At 42.9% G+C, this 15,285-nt stretch overlaps 1 protein-coding gene across 2 annotated transcripts in view; it reads left to right on the top strand.

The window, feature by feature from the left end:
- MROH8 (maestro heat like repeat family member 8) overlaps positions 1 to 15,285 on the top strand; it is an 84,636-nt gene that overhangs the window by 4,948 nt on the left and 64,403 nt on the right. For both annotated transcript variants that reach the window (XM_010355324.2, XM_010355325.2), the window contains exons 2-4: positions 216 to 337; positions 2,304 to 2,449; positions 12,666 to 12,788. In XM_010355324.2, the coding sequence (XP_010353626.2) occupies positions 216 to 337; positions 2,304 to 2,449; positions 12,666 to 12,788 (391 nt within the window). The remainder of the gene's footprint in view (positions 1 to 215; positions 338 to 2,303; positions 2,450 to 12,665; positions 12,789 to 15,285) is intronic.

Raw genomic sequence — 15,285 nt, 5'->3', positions numbered from 1 at the left:
TTTATAGCAAATGAGCAAGGTAATTGCAGGTGATGGTTAAATACTGTGAAAAAAATAAGAAGGTAACTGTGGGACCAGGATGGTGGGAGCTACTTAATCTAGATTGGTGCTGAATAAATGCCTCTCTCAGAAAGTGACATTTAGGCTTTCAAATGAATGATGAGACAGAAGCAGTCCTGGAAAACTAATTTTTCACATCCTCTCTTTCTTCCTAGGATCTGTAGTCAGGAAGAAGTAGTGATCCCCTATGCCTATGACAATGATTCAGGAAGTATGGATTTGGAGCTGAGCAACTTAGAGACTATTAAAAAAGGCTCCAGTAGCATTGAACTGACAGGTAAAAAAGAGAAAGGACTAGAAAGTGGAGGGGAGGGGAAACGAGAATCTATTTTCAACTCGGGCCAAGACATATTGATTGAGTACTTGATGGGTGACCAGCCCTTGACTAGACTTTGATGATGAATTTGGTCCCTGACATTGAGACCTTAAAATACGGTTGGCAAAATAAGATGACATACATGGTTCATGATGTCCAGGAAACTAAGGTTGGTCCTGAGTTCTGCAGAAGAGCCTGAGTGCTTGAGGGATTCTGAGGAGGGAAAGGGCAGTGTGGGATGCCTTGGAGTGGGAGGGCTTCATGCAGAAGGTGGGGTCTGGATTGGGCTTCAGAATAACTTTCATTCTACAAAACATTTATTGAGTACCAGTAGCTGGGAATACAACAGTGGACATGACCGACATGGTCACTGCCCTCATAGAACTGACATTATTGTGCAGAAAAGAGACCAAAAAGAGTGAACAGACAGTCACTGAAGTAATTACAACTTGTAGTAAGCAGTATGGAAGAACAGGCTGACACCAAAAATAAGGGCAATAGGAACCTACTTGAAACTCTGGTTGTCAGAGAACACCTGTATGAGACAGCAAGCGGTATTTAAACCTAAAGGAGGCCTGAAAGATATCAGAGTAACTCATGTGAGTATAGGGAGTACTACAGATAGAGTATAGGGAGTACTACAGATAGACAGGACAGCATGTGCATGACACAGGAAAGATCCTGGTGTGTTTGAAGAACTACCTTCATTCATTTACACATTCATTCAGCAAATACTTAATGAAGCCCTCCTGTGCTCTAAGCTTAATCTAGCAGCTGGAGATACAGCATCGAACAGAACAGACACAGTATGCCTATGGATGAACAGGCAAATGGAACTCAGTGTAATCAGTGTGATGGGGCTAGGGGAGCCAGAGTGGATATACAGCGGTTTATTAGTGACTAGGGGATACGTAGCCAAAATGGGCAAAAAGGGATACAAGAAAGGCATCCTGGAGCTGAGACTTAAAGGATGAGTAGGAGTTAGCAAGGCAAAGATAGATAAGGGAAGATGGGGGAGAAGAAGGAGAAAAACGCAGGCAGAAGGAGCAGCCTGTGCAAAGATCAGAATGAGAACATGGCTTCAATTATTGCAATTAGTGGATGATAGGAGTATGGCAGGAAGTGGGTAGAGTTTGCAGAAGAGGCATTCAAGAAATCAAAAAGAATACAAAAGTTGAGTGGTGGCCGGGCGCGGTGGCTCACATCTGTAATCCCAGTACTTTAGGAGGCCAAGGTGGGTAGATCACCTGAGGTTAGGAGTTCGAGACTTTGCCTGGCCAACATAGCGAAACCCTGTCTCTACTAAAAATACAAAAATTAGCCGGGGGTGGTGGCATGTGCCTGTAATCCCAGCTACTTGGGAGTCTGAGGCACAAGAATTGCTTGAACCCAGGAGGCAGAGGTTGCAGTGAGCCAAGATTGCGCCACTGTACTCCAGCCTGAGCGACAGAGTGAGACTCTGTCTCAAAAAAAAAAAAAAAATGAATGGTAAAAATCTTCAGATGAAAGAGGTGTTAAAGGGGAAGTACTACTGGGATCAGTTCTTTGCATGTATTACCTCATTTGATTGTTATAATAACCTTGTTTTACAGATGAGGAAACAGGTTTCAGGAGGCAAACTAACTTGATAAAGGTCATACAAGTAGTAAGTGGTAGAGCCAAGATTCAAACTAGTCTGAAACTGAGATTTAAAGTCCATGCTCTTAACCATTCTGCTACAGCTCAGTCCCAAAGGCTTTTGTAGCTTAGGAGGCCCTTAGAGAACATTGAATTTATAATTGAGAAAACTGAATCTAGGAAACAGGATGGGACTTGGTTAAGGTCATAGAGCAAGTAGTAAAGGTGAGAGCCAGAGGTACTCCCCACTAAACCTCATCACTTTACATAGTACGGAGGCATCATCCAGTGTCTTTCTTTTCAATGTTAGACTTGGACATCCCTGACGTCCCTGGACTCCATTGTGAGCCCCTGTCAGACAGTCCCAGACACCTGACCCAACAGGACACGCTCAGTGAGGCCATTGTTGACAAGCTGATCCAGTCCATCCAGAGAGGTTTCAATGGTGAGCTAAAGGTATGCACAAGCAATTTTTATGAGTTATCCAACTTATTCCTCCATTTTAACAAATATTTTAAACATATTATTTCTCGATTATGCAAATAATTTTATATTATAGGTTATAAAACATGTTTATATTTATATTTATAATACATATATTTACATATATTTATAAATTATACATTATGAAATTAATGTAAAAACAAAACCATAATAAAAATTAAAAACTGATCTTCTCTAATTCCAGACTCCTCGAATAACTACTGCTGACATTTTTATTTATTTTTTTTAGACTTTTTTTTTTTTTTCTGAGACAGTGTCTCACTCTGTCGCCCAGGCTGGAGTGCAGTGGCACGATCTCAGCTCACTGCAACCTCTGACTCCCAGGTTCAAGCGATTCTCCTGCGTCAGCCTCCTGAGTAGCTGGGATTACAGGCATGTGCCACCTTTGCCTAGCTAATTTTTGTATTTTTAGTAAAGACGGGTTTTACCATGTTGGCCAAGCAGGTCTTGAACTCCTGACCTCAAGCAGTCAACCTGCCTTGGCCTCCCAAAGTGCTGGGATTACAGGCATGAGCCACTGTGCCCAGTCCTCTATGGCTTTTAAATCCCGTTCACCCAATCAACAAGTAATGAATGAACAGCTACCATTTATAAGGCACTGTGCTAGATGCAGGGAAGAAGTTGGAGTAGTAACATTACAGACTTTTCACAGATAAACAAACTGGGCTACAAACAGACCGAGACCCCGTCTCAAAAAGTATAATACTATTCAGCAATAAAAGGAGGGAACTATTGATACAACAGCAGAGATGAATCGCAGAGGCATTGTGTTGAGTGAAAGAAACCAATCAGAAAAGGTTATAGGCTGTATGATTCCAGTTGTGTGACATTCTTGAAAAGACAAAACCATAGTGATGGAGAACAGATCAGTGATTCCTAGGAATTAGGGTGGGGAGAGGGTGTGACTAAAAAGGGATAGGATAGCAGGAGGGAAATTTAGGGGATGGTGGAACTGTTCTGTATCCTGATTGTGGTGATGGTTACACATGTGTATGTGTGTGTTAAAACACACGGAACCATATGCTCCCCACCAAAATCAGTTTTACTGTATGATACATTTTTAAAAATCATGTTATCACTGTGTACCACATAAATATATACAACCATAGTTTGTCAATTTACCAACACACACAGACACACATACACACACAAAAAAAAACACACACACAGAGGCTACGCTGGAAGGAGGATGAGGGAGACTTCGGGAATGCTGGTAATAATCTGTTGCTGGCTACAGGGTGTTTTTTGGTTTGTGAAAATCCACTGAGCCGTACATTTTCTTTATGTAGAATACCAATGAAAAATAAAAGTAAAACATTTAAAGCCAGCATGTTGGCCTTCACTTTTGACTTCAGCTAATCGTTATACTTCATATCAGCATGGTTTTCTTTCGATCTCTTTGTAGTTAATGAAGGGCTTGGATCGCTGCAGTGAATCAAAACAAAAAAAGCCCATTCCCTGCCTTGAGCTGATTCCACAGTCAGTCAGGGAAATAGATTAATAAGAAGGTCATTATGTTGGAGGATCGCAAGTGCCATGATAGCAATTTATTCATGTGGTTTGTAGATACACTTAGAAAGGACACTGGACCAGTCAGTCGCAGTGGCTCATGCCTGTAATCCCAGCACTTTGGTAGGCCAAGGCGGGCGGATCACGAGGTCAGGAGTTCAACACCAGCCTGGCTAACATGGTGAAACCCCCATCTCTACTAAAGATACAAAAAATTAGCCGGGCGTGGTGGCAGGCACCTGTAATCCCAGCTACTCGGCAGGCTGAGACAGGAGAATAGCTTGAACCTGGGAGGCGGAGGTTGCAGTGAGCCGAGATCATGCCATTGCACTCCAGCCTGGGCAACAGGGTGAGACTCTGTCTCAAAAGTAAAAAGAGAAAGGACACTGGACCCTGCTTCAGGAGCAAACTCATTCTCCAAGTCTTGAGATATATAGAGATTTTTTTTTCTTTTTTGAGACAGTCTTGCTCTGTTGCCCAAGCTATAGTGCAGTGGCACAATTTCGGCTCACTGCAACCTCCATCTCCCAGGTTCAAGTGCACCTGTAGTCCCAACTACTCGGGAGGCTGAAGTACAAGGATCCCATGAGCCCAGGAGATGTAGACTGCAGTGAGTGGTGATCTTGCCACTGCACTCCAGCCTGGATGACAGAGTGAGACCCTGTCTTAAAAAAAACAAAACAAAAAAAGGTTCTACGATAAATAGGTTATATATACATAATTAGAAAAAGAGGCCGGGTGCAGTGGCTTACACCTGTAATCCCAGCACTTTGGGAGGCCGAGGCAGGCGGATCAAATGAGGTCAGGAGTTCGAGACCATCCTGGCCAAGATGGTAAAACCCCATTTCTACTAAAAATACAAAAATTAGCTGGGTATGGTGGCACATGCCTATAATCCCAGCTACTTGGGAGGCTGTTGCAGGAGAATCATTTGAACCCAGGCACACCACTGCACTCCAGCCTGGGTGATAGAGCATGATTCCATCTCAAAAAAAAAAGAAAAAGAGAGGCCAGGCATGGTAGTTCACACCTGTCATCCCAGCACTTTGGGAGGCCAAGGCAGGTGGGTCACTTGAGCTCAGGAGTTTGAGACCAGCCTGGGCAACATAATACAAATAATTAGCTGGACGTGGTGGTGTGTGCCTGTGGTCCCAGCTACTTGGGAGGCTGAGGTGGGAGGATTGCTTGAGCCCAGGAGGTTGAGGCTGCAGTGAGCTGAGATCACACCACTGCACTCCAGCCTGGGCAACAGAGCAAGACCCTGTCTTTAAAAAATAATAATAAAAGAAAAAAGAAAAAGAGAATGTTAGTACTCAGAGATTTTATTCTTCCAATCAGAACTTGGATTTTAATAGGAAATTTTAAAGGCAAAATAATGAATTTTTAATGACATCGAAAGAACTAGAAGTAACAGAATCAGAGAGGTCACCTTTAGGAAGCTTTTTTGTTTTCGAGGCAGAGTCTCACTCTGTTTTTTTTTTTTTTTTTTTTTTTTTGAGACAGAGTCTTGCTCTGTCGCCCGGTCTGGAGTGCAGTGGCCGGATCTCAGCTCACTGCAAGCTCCGCCTCCCGGGTTCACGCCATTCTCCTGCCTCAGCCTCCGGAGTAGCTGGGACTACAGGCGCCCGCCACCTCGCCCGGCTAGTTTTTTTTTTTTTGCATTTAGTAGAGACGGGGTTTCACCGTGTTAGCCAGGATGGTCTCGATCTCCTGACCTCGTGATCCGCCCGTCTCGGCCTCCCAAAGTGCTGGGATTACAGGCTTGAGCCACCGCGCCCGGCCCAGAGTCTCACTCTGTCACCCAGGCTGGAGTGCACTGGCGCTGTCTCAGCTCACTGCAACCTCTGCTTCCCAGGTTCAAGTGATTCTCGTGCCTCAGCCTCCCGAGTAGCTGGGACTACAGGCACGTGCCACCATGCCTGGCTACTTTTTTGTATTTTTAGTAAAGACAGGATTTCACCATGTTGGCCGCTCTGGTCTGGAACTCCTGACTTCAGGTGATCTGTCCACTTTGGCCTCCCAGAATGTTGGGATTACAGGCATGAGCCACCACGCCCAGCCTAGGAAGCTTAATCAGGCAGCACTACCCAGGACAGGCAGGTAGAAAGCAAAGACCAAGAGTGGGGAGAGCCAGGATGGAACATGGAGCTGAGAGGAGAGCTGAGGTCCCAAAGCAAGGCAGTGCCAGTAGACAAGGAATTTCACTGAAATCTTCCATAATTTACTCATTCCTTGTGATAAAAGACTGATATTGGGGGGCGGAGCAAGATGGCCGAATAGGAACAGCTCCAGTCTCCAACTCCCAGCGTGAGCAACACAGAAGACCAGTGATTTCTGCATTTTCAACTGAGGTACTGGGGTCATCTCACTAGGGAGTGCCGGACAATCGGTGCTGGTCAGCTGCTGCAGCCCGACCAGCGAGAGCTGAAGCAGGGCGAGGCATCGCCTCACCTGGGAAGCGCAAGGGGGAAGGGAATCCCTTTTCCTAGCCAGGGGAACTGAGACACACAACACCTGGAAAATCGGGTAACTCCCACCCCAATACTACGCTTTAAGCAAACGGGCACACCAGGAGAATATATCCCACACCTGGCCGGGAGGGTCCCATGCCCACGGAGCCTCCCTCATTACTAACACAGCATTCTGCGATCTAACCGCAAGGCAGCAGCGAGGCTGGGGGAGGGGCGCCCGCCATTGCTGAGGCTTAGGTAGGTAAACAAAGCCGCTGGGAAGCTCAAACTGGGTGGAGCTCACAGCAGCTCAAGGAAACCTGCCTGTCTCTGTAGACTCCACCTCTGGGGACAGGGCACAGCTAAACAACAACAACAAAAAAGCAGCAGAACCTCTGCAGATGCAAACGACTCTGTCTGACAGCTTTGAAGAGAGCAGTGGATCTCCCAACACGGAGGTTGAGATCTGAGAAGGGACAGACTGCCTGCTCAAGTGGGTCACTGACCCCTGAGTAGCCTAACTGGGAGACATCCCCCACTAGGGGCAGTCTGACACCCCACACCTCACAGGGTGGAGTACACCCCTGAGAGGAAGCTTCCAAAGTAAGAATCAGACAGGTACACTCGCTGTTCAGCAATATTCTATCTTCTGCAACCTCTGCTGCTGATACCCAGGCAAACAGGGTCTGGAGTGGACCTCAAGCAATCTCCAACAGACCTACAGCTGAGGGTCCTGACTGTCAGAAGGAAAACTATCAAACAGGAAGGACACCTGTACCAAAACCCCATCAATACATCACCATCATCAAAGACCAGAGACAGATAATACCACAAAGATGGGGAAAAAGCAGGGCAGAAAAGCTGGAAATTCAAAAAACAAGAGCGCATCTCCCCCTGCAAAGGAGCGCAGCCCATTGCCAGCAACGGATCAAAGCTGGTCAGAGAATGACTTTGACGAGATGAGAGAAGAAGGCTTCAGTCCATCAAACTTCTCAGAGCTAAAGGAGGAATTACGTACCCAGCGCAAAGAAACTAAAAATCTTGAAAAAAGAGTGGAAGAATTGACAGCTAGACTAATTAATGCAGAGAAGGTGATAAACGAAATGACAGAGATGAAAACCATGACACGAGAAATACGTGACAAATGCACAAGCTTCAGTAACCGACTCGATCAACTGGAAGAAAGAGTATCAGCGATTGAGGATCAAATGAATGAAATGAAGCGAGAAGAGAAACCAAAAGAAAAAAGAAGAAAAAGAAATGAACAAAGCCTGCAAGAAGTATGGGATTATGTAAAAAGACCAAATCTACGTCTGATTGGGGTGCCTGAAAGTGAGGGGGAAAATGGAACCAAGTTGGAAAACACTCTTCAGGATATCATCCAGGAGAACTTCCCCAACCTAGTAGGGCAGGCCAAGATTCAAATTCAGGAAATACAGAGAACGCCACAAAGATACTCCTCCAGAAGAGCAACTCCAAGACACATAATTGCCAGATTCACCAAAGTTGAAATGAAGGAAAAAATCTTAAGGGCAGCCAGAGAGAAAGGTCGGGTTACCCACAAAGGGAAACCCATCAGACTAACAGCAGATCTCTCGGCAGAAACTCTACAAGCCAGAAGAGAGTGGGGGCCAATATTCAACGTTCTTAAAGAAAAGAATTTTCAACCCAGAATTTCATATCCAGCCAAACTAAGTTTCATAAGTGAAGGAGAAATAAAATCCTTTACAGATAAGCAAATGCTTAGAGATTTTGTCACCACCAGGCCTGCCTTACAAGAGACCCTGAAGGAAGCCCTAAACATGGAAAGGAACAACCGGTACCAGCCGTTGCAAAAACATGCCAAAATGTAAAGACCATCGAGGCTAGGAAGAAACTGCATCAACTAACGAGCAAAATAACCAGTTAATATCATAATGGCAGGATCAAGTTCACACATAACAATATTAACCTTAAATGTAAATGGACTAAATGCTCCAATTAAAAGACACAGACTGGCAAACTGGATAAAGAGGCAAGACCCATCAGTCTGCTGTATTCAGGAGACCCATCTCACATGCAGAGACATACATAGGCTCAAAATAAAGGGATGGAGGAAGATCCACCAAGCAAATGGAGAACAAAAAAAAGCAGGGGTTGCAATCCTTGTCTCTGATAAAACAGACTTTAAACCATCAAAGATCAAAAGAGACAAAGAAGGCCATTACATAATGGTAAAGGGATCAATTCAACAGGAAGAGCTAACTATCCTAAATATATATGCACCCAATACAGGAGCACCCAGATTCATAAAGCAAGTCCTTAGAGACTTACAAAGAGACTTAGACTCCCATACAATAATAATGGGAGACTTCAATACTCCACTGTCAACATTAGACAGATCAACGAGACAGAAAGTTAACAAGGATATCCAGGAATTGAACTCATCTCTGCACCAGGCGGACCTAATAGACATCTATAGAACTCTCCACCCCAATTCAACAGAATATACATTCTTCTCAGCACCACATCGCACTTATTCCAAAATTGACCACATAATCGGAAGTAAAGCACTCCTCAGCAAATGTAAAAGAACAGAAATTATAACAAACTGTCTCTCAGACCACAGTGCAATCAAACTAGAACTCAGGACTAAGAAACTCAATCAAAACCACTCAACTACATGGAAACTGAACAACCTGCTCCTGAATGACTACTGGGTACATAACGAAATGAAGGCAGAAATAAAGATGTTCTTTGAAACCAATGAGGACAAAGATACAACCCACCAGAATCTCTGGGACACATTTAAAGCAGTGTGTAGAGGGAAATTTATAGCACTAAATGCCCACAAGAGAAAGCAGGAAAGATCTAAAATTGACACTCTAACATCACAATTAAAAGAACTAGAGTGGCAAGAGCAAACACATTCAAAAGCTAGCAGAAGGCAAGAAATAACTAAGATCAGAGCAGAACTGAAGGAGATAGAGACACAAAAAACCCTCCAAAAAATCAGTGAATCCAGGAGTTGGTTTTTTGAAAAGATCAACAAAATTGACAGACCACTAGCAAGACTAATAAAGAAGAAAAAAGAGAGGAATCAAATAGACGCAATAAAAAATGATAAAGGGGATATCACCACCGACCCCACAGAAATACAAACTACCATCAGAGAATACTATAAACACCTCTATGCAAATCAACTAGAAAATCTAGAAGAAATGGATAATTTCCTGGAAACTTACACTCTTCCAAGACTAAACCAGGAAGAAGTTGAATCCCTGAATAGACCAATAGCAGGCTCTGAAATTGAGGCAATAATGAATAGCCTACCAACCAAAAAAAGTCCAGGACCAGATGGATTCACAGCTGAATTCTACCAGAGGTACAAGGAGGAGCTGGTACCATTTCTTCTGAAACTATTCCAATCAGTAGAAAAAGAGGGAATCCTCCCTAATTCATTTTATGAGGCCAACATCATCCTGATACCAAAGCCTGGCAGAGACACAACAAAAAAAGAAAATTTTAGACCAATATCCCTGATGAACATCGATACAAAAATCCTCAATAAAATACTGGCAAACCAGATTCAGCAGCACATCAAAAAGCTTATCCACCATGATCAAGTGGGCTTCATCCCTGGGATGCAAGGCTGGTTCAACATTCGCAAATCAATAAACGTAATCCAGCATATAAACAGAACCAAAGACAAGAACCACATGATTATCTCAATAGATGCAGAAAAGGCTTTTGACAAAATTCAACAGCCCTTCATGCTAAAAACGCTCAATAAATTCGGTATTGATGGAACGTACCTCAAAATAATAAGAGCTATTTATGACAAACCCACAGCTAATATCATACTGAATGGGCAAAAACTGGAAAAATTCCCTTTGAAAACTGGCACAAGACAGGGATGCCCTCTCTCACCACTCCTATTCAACATAGTGTTGGAAGTTCTGGCTAGGACAATCAGGCAAGAGAAAGAAATAAAGGGTATTCAGTTAGGAAAAGAAGAAGTCAAATTGTCCCTGTTTGCAGATGACATGATTGTATATTTAGAAAACCCCATTGTCTCAGCCCAAAATCTCCTTAAGCTGATAAGCAACTTCAGCAAAGTCTCAGGATACAAAATTAATGTGCAGAAATCACAAGTATTCTTATACACCAGTAACAGACAAACAGAGAGCCAAATCATGAATGAACTTCCATTCACAATTGCTTCAAAGAGAATAAAATACCTAGGAATCCAACTTACAAGGGATGTAAAGGACCTCTTCAAGGAGAACTACAAACCACTGCTCAGTGAAATAAAAGAGGACACAAACAAATGGAAGAACATACCATGCTCATGGATAGGAAGAATCAATATTGTGAAAATGGCCATACTGCCCAAGGTTATTTATAGATTCAATGCCATCCCCATCAAGCTACCAATGAGTTTCTTCACAGAATTGGAAAAAACTGCTTTAAAGTTCATATGGAACCAAAAAAGAGCCCGCATTGCCAAGACAATCCTAAGTCAAAAGGACAAAGCTAAAGGCGTCACGCTACCTGACTTCAAACTATACTACAAGGCTACAGTAACCAAAACAGCATGGTACTGGTACCAAAACAGAGATATAGACCAATGGAACAGAACAGAGTCCTCAGAAATAATACCACACATCTACAGCCATCTGATCTTTGACAAACCTGAGAGAAACAAGAAATCGGGAAAGGATTCCCTATTTAATAAATGGTGCTGGGAAAATTGGCTAGCCATAAGTAGAAAGCTGAAACTGGATCCTTTCCTTACTCCTTATACGAAGATTAATTCAAGATGGATTAGAGACTTAAATGTTAGACCTAATACCATAAAAACCCTAGAAGAAAACCTAGGTAGTACCATTCAGGACATAGGCATGGGCAAGGACTTCATGTCTAAAACACCAAAAGCAACAGCAGCAAAAGCCAAAATTGACAAATGGGATCTAATTAAACTAAAGAGCTTCTGCACAGCAAAAGAAACTACCATCAGAGTGAACAGGCAACCTACAGAATGGGAGAAAATTCTTGCAATCTACTCATCTGACAAAGGGCTAATATCCAGAATCTACAAAGAACTCAAACAAATATACAAGAAAAAAACAACCCCATCAAAAAGTGGGCAAAGGATATGAACAGACATTTCTCAAAAGAAGACATTCATACAGCCAACAGACACATGAAAAAATGCTCATCATCACTGGCCATCAGAGAAATGCAAATCAAAACCACAATGAGATACCATCTCACGCCAGTTAGAACGGCAATCATTAAAAAATCAGGAAACAACAGGTGTTGGAGAGGATGTGGAGAAATAGGAACACTTTTACACTGTTGGTGGGATTGTAAACTAGTTCAACCATTATGGAAAACAGTATGGCAATTCCTCAAGGATCTAGAACTAGATGTACCATATGACCCAGCCATCCCACTACTGAGTATATACCCAAAGGATTATAAATCATGCTGCTATAAAGACACATGCACACGTATGTTTATTGCGGCACTATTCACAATAGCAAAGACTTGGAATCAACCCAAATGTCCATCTGTGACAGACTGGATTAAGAAAATGTGGCACATATACACCATGGAATACTATGCAGCCATAAAAAAGGATGAGTTTGCGTCCTTTGTAGGGACATGGATGCAGCTGGAAACCATCATTCTTAGCAAACTATCACAAGAACAGAAAACCAAACACCGCATGTTCTCACTCATAGGTGGGAACTGAACAATGAGATCACGTGGACTCGGGAAGGGGAACATCACACACTGGGGCCTATCATGGGGAGGGGGGTGGGGGGAGGGATTTCATTGGGAGTTATACATGATATAAATGATGAATTGATGGGTGCTGAAGAGTTGATGGGTGCAGCACACCAACATGGCACAAGTATACATATGTAACAAACCTGCATGTTATGCACATGTACCCTAGAACTTAAAGTATAATAAAAAAAAAGAAAAAGAAAGAAAAAAAGAAATTGATGCTCACTGTAGAAACAACAGAAAATGCAGGTGAGCAAAAAGAACAAAATAAAATCCTTTGTAATATCATGAAAAAAAAAAAGACTGATATTGGATTGAAAGAGATGTCAGATATTTAAAGCATTCTAAGAAACTTTTCAAAATCTCTCCACAGTTATTCAAGTAAGATTATAACATATAATTATATTTTTATCATTTTTCCACAAATTCAGGGTGAACTTGAAAAGCTGACATTCCTAGGATCTCTGTCTTCTCTCAGCCGAGCTTTACCTTATGATGAAACCACAGAATCATTCATTCACAGCCACATAGCAGACATTGTGCATACCTTAAATGTAAGTATTATGACCTTATCACAAATGACTGGGATCACATAAATTCAGTGACTTGGCCGAAGCATTTTTTTAGTGGCTTCACCTATGTTATCAATTCACTTGAACTCTTCTCATATCAGTATCTCCACATGGAGGAGCAGTATTCACGGCTACCCCACACATGTAATCATCCTCGAAAACCAATTAAAAGAAGAGTAGAAAGGACAGGAACAGCATTTGAATTTCTCAGCAAGGCCAATGCTACATTCTCATGAATCAAGCAGTAGTTCCCAGACAGTCACTATAATCAAATGCCTAGGTTCGGGTGACAGCCCTGCCTCTTTATAACTGTGAAACTGTAGGAAATCACTTCACTTCTCAATGCCTCCGTTTCCTCCCTTTAAAACAAGAATAGCTATATCTACTTCACAGAGCTATTGTGACCATTAAATTCAAAATAAATATAAGCCATGTACCTTGGTACTTAACACACATGATGCATTTAAGAAACATGACTGTATTATTGTTATCATATTTTCTGCTATTTGTACTTACTCCAGCCACACTCTGCCACCAACTCATCCGTTCATTCACTTATTAAGTGCCTGACAGTTCCAGGAACTGTCTTGGGAATTTGGGCTACAAAGACAAAGAAGACAAAATCCCTATTTATGCAGCTAAGCAAGGTATAATAAAATGTCACAGGGACTGTGACAAGTTTAAATGGGCATATGGGGGTCACAGAGGAGAGAGTGAGTGGTCAGTTCCATGTCAAAGGATCCAGAAGGGCTTTGCAAAGGAGCTGATGCATTCAAGCAAGTACTTCTTGGTGCTTTAGTTTTCTCATCTGTGAAATGTCTCCTTTAGTTTCTCTAAAGCTTTAAAATTCTGATGTTGAAATTTCTTACATATTCCAGGAATATGAGTAGTTCTTTCTCATATCACAGATCTATAAGGCTGATTAGACTGATAGCTTTTATCATTCAAGGCTAACCAGCTAACAGTTTTAAGTAATGGACAGTTACCAAGGATCTTCTGTATCTAAGCACACTGTGGTGCTTTGATAAAGGTTACACATTTCCTGGAAACCTTAATCCTTGCCCTTGAAGGGTTTAGGATCCATCTGTAAGTAGCTACACTTCAAAAAGTAAATAGGTTGAGAACTATTCCAAATAATACATTAAGAAGAACAGCATGGGCTGGGCGCGGTGGCTCAAGCCCAGCGCTTTGGGAGGCTGAGACGGGTGGATCACGAGATCAGGAGATCGAGACCATCCTGGCTAACACGGTGAAACCCCGTCTATACTAAAAAGTACAAAAATACTAGCCGGGTGAGGTGGCAGGCTCCTGTAGTCCCAGCTACTCGGGAGGCTGAGGCGGGAGAATGGCGTAAACCCGGGAGGCGGAGCTTGCAGTGAGCCGAGATCCGGCCACTGCACTCCAGCCTGGGCGACAGAGCGAGACTCCGTCTCAAAAAAAAAAAAAAAAGGAGAACAGGATGATATAATACAGATTTAACAACAAAACGTGGCAGCTCACGCATGTAATTCCAGCACTCTGGGAGGCCAAGGTGGGCGAATCACTTAAGGTGAGGAGTTTGAGAACAGCCTGGACAACATGGTGAAACCCTGTCTCTACTAAAAATACAAAAAATCGCCAGACATGGTGGCAGGTGCCTGTAATCTCAGCTTCTCCTGAGGCAGGAGAATCGCTTGAACCTGGGAGGTGGAGGTTGCAGTGAGCTGAGATGACACCACAGCACTCCAGCCTGGGCAACAGAGCGAGACTCTGTCTCAAAAAAAGAGAGAAACAAACAAACAAACAAACAGTTTGAGACCAGTTTGGGTAATGTGGTAAAACTCAATCTCTAAAACAAACAAACAAACAAACAAACAAACAAAAAAAAAATATATATATATATATAATTTAGCCAGGTGTGGTGGTGCATGTCTGTAGTCCCAGCTACTTGAAAGGCTAAGGTGGGAGGATCAGCTGAGTCCAGGAGACAGAGGTTGCAGTGAGCTGAGATCATGCCACTCGACTCCAGCCTGGGTGACAGAGTGATACCCCATCTTAAGAAACAAAACAAAACAAAACAAAAACCAAATGCAGCTTTCTACTTGGCTGTACTCCTCGGGAAAAGGGATATAGGCAACCGCAGGATCATAGGACCCAGCCAGAGTGGCATGTTTCTAGAGCTCTATTTTCACCAGACTTGGCAACAATAGGTTGCCACATGGTTCAACAGCCAGTCCATAAAATCCACAAATACAAGTCTCAACAGCAGCAATGCACTGAATTGCACACTGAATTCTGCATTTGAATCTGTCCACCAAGTAATAAAATGCCCGCATCAGATGTCAACCAAAGTATAGGCTGGCAAGGGATTCAGCCTAGAAGAGTTAAAGGTAGCTAGTATCCATGAGAAAATTACATGGATCACTACAGCATTGCATAAGTCTACAAAGTCCCCACAGGCCCACACAGCAGGGCTGAAAAAGCACAGCTCCCAGCAACC

Source organism: Rhinopithecus roxellana, chromosome 13 (assembly GCF_007565055.1).
Source record: "Rhinopithecus roxellana isolate Shanxi Qingling chromosome 13, ASM756505v1, whole genome shotgun sequence".
In the NCBI taxonomy this organism is placed as follows: Eukaryota; Metazoa; Chordata; class Mammalia; order Primates; family Cercopithecidae; genus Rhinopithecus; species Rhinopithecus roxellana.
Note: the sequence above shows the minus strand (reverse complement) of the source record. Positions and strands in the feature narration are given on the sequence as shown.